We start from the raw sequence: 2,351 nt of genomic DNA on the forward strand, positions 1-2,351 counted from the left end.
CATCATACTTTTTTACAATTTTAAAACCGAACAAACTTTATTCAATTTCAGAGCCCGTTTGTTTCACCCCTGTTTGTTGTTACTGTTGAAAAAAACTGTTTTTTAAAAAGAGGGAATTTTCTTCTTTTATAAACAGTTACTTTTCTTGTACAAAGAGCAAATAGGAATTTCCTAACCAAACACTTAAAACTCAGATAAACAGAAACCAAAAAGTAGATAAACAAACACCCTCAGTTTAGTTACTAGATAATTAAACAAAACAATAACCATAATTAAATAACGGATTCTAAAATATAAATTTTTACCTATATTGATGGATGGGGTCCAGTATATATTATTTTCATATATTAGTTAGAAAATAATTGGAAATAGCTACTGTAGCTGCCCATGAAAACAAACAGTACATCCTTCTCTTCGAATATTCTTGTAACAAATTCAAAATGACAAAACTACCCCACATCCTCTATTATTACGATTCGGCCCCCAAACATTCCCGCACCTTCCCCTATTACCCCCAACAACAACAACGCTTCCCATCAATCATTGTACTTCAACAGCTCCGCCGCCGCCGCCGCCGCCGCAGCTTCTGCCGGCGGCCACCGAGATCCATTCATGTTAGTATAAAATCTGCATTTTCTGTTAACTCGGTAACTGCTCCAAATAGAAACCAAGCAGCACGAGAAAATCGAAGATCGAGAAAAGTAAAATTGGCAAAAAAAATTAGAGCAAAAAAGAAGTAATTATGTATATTTCCATTGAAGCAAGCTTCGATCTCTGATTTACAAAGGACATTGAACCCAAAAAAAAGCTGTTTAGAAGGAAAAATGTCTTCGATTATCCAAAAAACCAGAAAAAAAGAGAGGAATATGTACACCAAAACTACGAAGAAAAAAAGATCTATCAATTTTTCACTCTAATTTATAAGTAATCGTCAGAAATCAACGAACCGAGAATCTCATCGAGGTCGTCGTCACATGACTCCAAACCGAGTCGAAGCGCTTCCATAACTCGTTCAAAAACCACCACATGACAAGGAATCCGTAGCACACCTTTCTGATCGTAACCGTACTCTTGCGCCGACTTGTTAAGCAATCCGATGAAGATCGGATGATTCAACAACTCAGCGCTAACAATAAACCGCTCCATCTCATCTCCGACGTAAACCGGCACGTGACCTTCCGGTACCGGCTTTCCGCATCCGGCACGCCTCGCTGTTTTCACCAGACACCGGAACGACTCCGCACGTCGCGCGGATCTGGAACCGGAACCGGAACATCTCCGCGCTTGCGATTGTGAATCGGAGCGGAGAAGACTGTACTGCGACGAATCGGCAACTCGTGAGAGACGGCGAATCAACTGCTTCATTAGAGCCAGCAGAGAAGGAGTAGAAGATGCGTGAGGTGAAGCAGTAGCTTCAATTCCGTGCTCGGAAGTACGGAGCGGCGGAGATTTTAGAGAGAGAAAAGAGGGGGAGAGGGAGGAGAGAGAAAAGAGGGGGAAGGGAAAAAAAAAGGGAGAAGTTGAAGAAAAGAGAGGGAGTGAAGGGAAGTATATAAAGGAGGAGAAAGAGGTACACATGGAAAGGAGATGATAGAGAAAAGATAGAGAGAGAGAGAGAAGAGGGTACAGGTATGAGTACTTGGAAGGTACAATTGTAGTGAATGAGGTTTTTTTTTTTTTTTTTAAACAAAAATCAAGAATTTTTATTAAAGAAAGTATATAATGTGAGACAAAAGAAGATGCTTTTCTTGTGTATTTTCTTTTTGTTGTAAAAAAATAAAGGTAAAAAGTATTATTAGGCCTCTGATGTTTTATTTTTTTGTTCATTAAACCCTTGATCTTTTATTTGGATACATTAAGCCCCTGATCATTTATTTTTGGTCTCATTAAGCCCTTGATGACCAAATTAGTAAGTTTTGAACATCTAATTCAGTTAAAAATACGTTATTAACTTCATCTGTATTTGAAATTATTAAAAAAATATTTTTTACAGTTTGAATTAACGTTTTTACAGTTTTCCTATAGCCACATTAAACATCCAAAACTGCTTTCAAACAGTGAAAAAATACAAATTTCAAATGCAGGTGTAATGAATAACAGTCTGTTAACCGAATTTTATGTTCAAAATTATTTTTTTGGTCATCAAGGGCTTAATGAGACCAAAAATAAATGATCAGGGGCCTAATATATCTAAATAAAAGATCAAGGGCTTAATGAACCAAAATATGAAAGATCAGGGGCCTAATAATGCTTTTTGCCAAAAAATAAATATAAGCTATTGTAAATTCTACTTTTGTCCTTGTGGTTTTTGTAATATTACAAAATTGAATAAGTTATAAAAAGACATTACA

The 2,351-nt window shown here is 36.7% G+C and overlaps 1 protein-coding gene across 1 annotated transcript; it reads right to left on the reverse strand.

Moving 5' to 3' along the window:
* Positions 1–320: 320 nt before the first annotated feature.
* On the reverse strand, positions 321–1,625 carry LOC136221391 (auxin-responsive protein SAUR72-like). The gene has a single exon (XM_066008890.1). The coding sequence runs from the start codon at positions 1,576–1,578 to the stop codon at positions 919–921; it is 660 nt and encodes a 219-aa protein (XP_065864962.1). The 5' UTR covers positions 1,579–1,625; the 3' UTR covers positions 321–918.
* Between the last annotated feature and the right edge of the window lie 726 nt (positions 1,626–2,351).

This window comes from Euphorbia lathyris, chromosome 1 (genome assembly GCF_963576675.1).
Source record: "Euphorbia lathyris chromosome 1, ddEupLath1.1, whole genome shotgun sequence".
In the NCBI taxonomy this organism is placed as follows: Eukaryota; Viridiplantae; Streptophyta; class Magnoliopsida; order Malpighiales; family Euphorbiaceae; genus Euphorbia; species Euphorbia lathyris.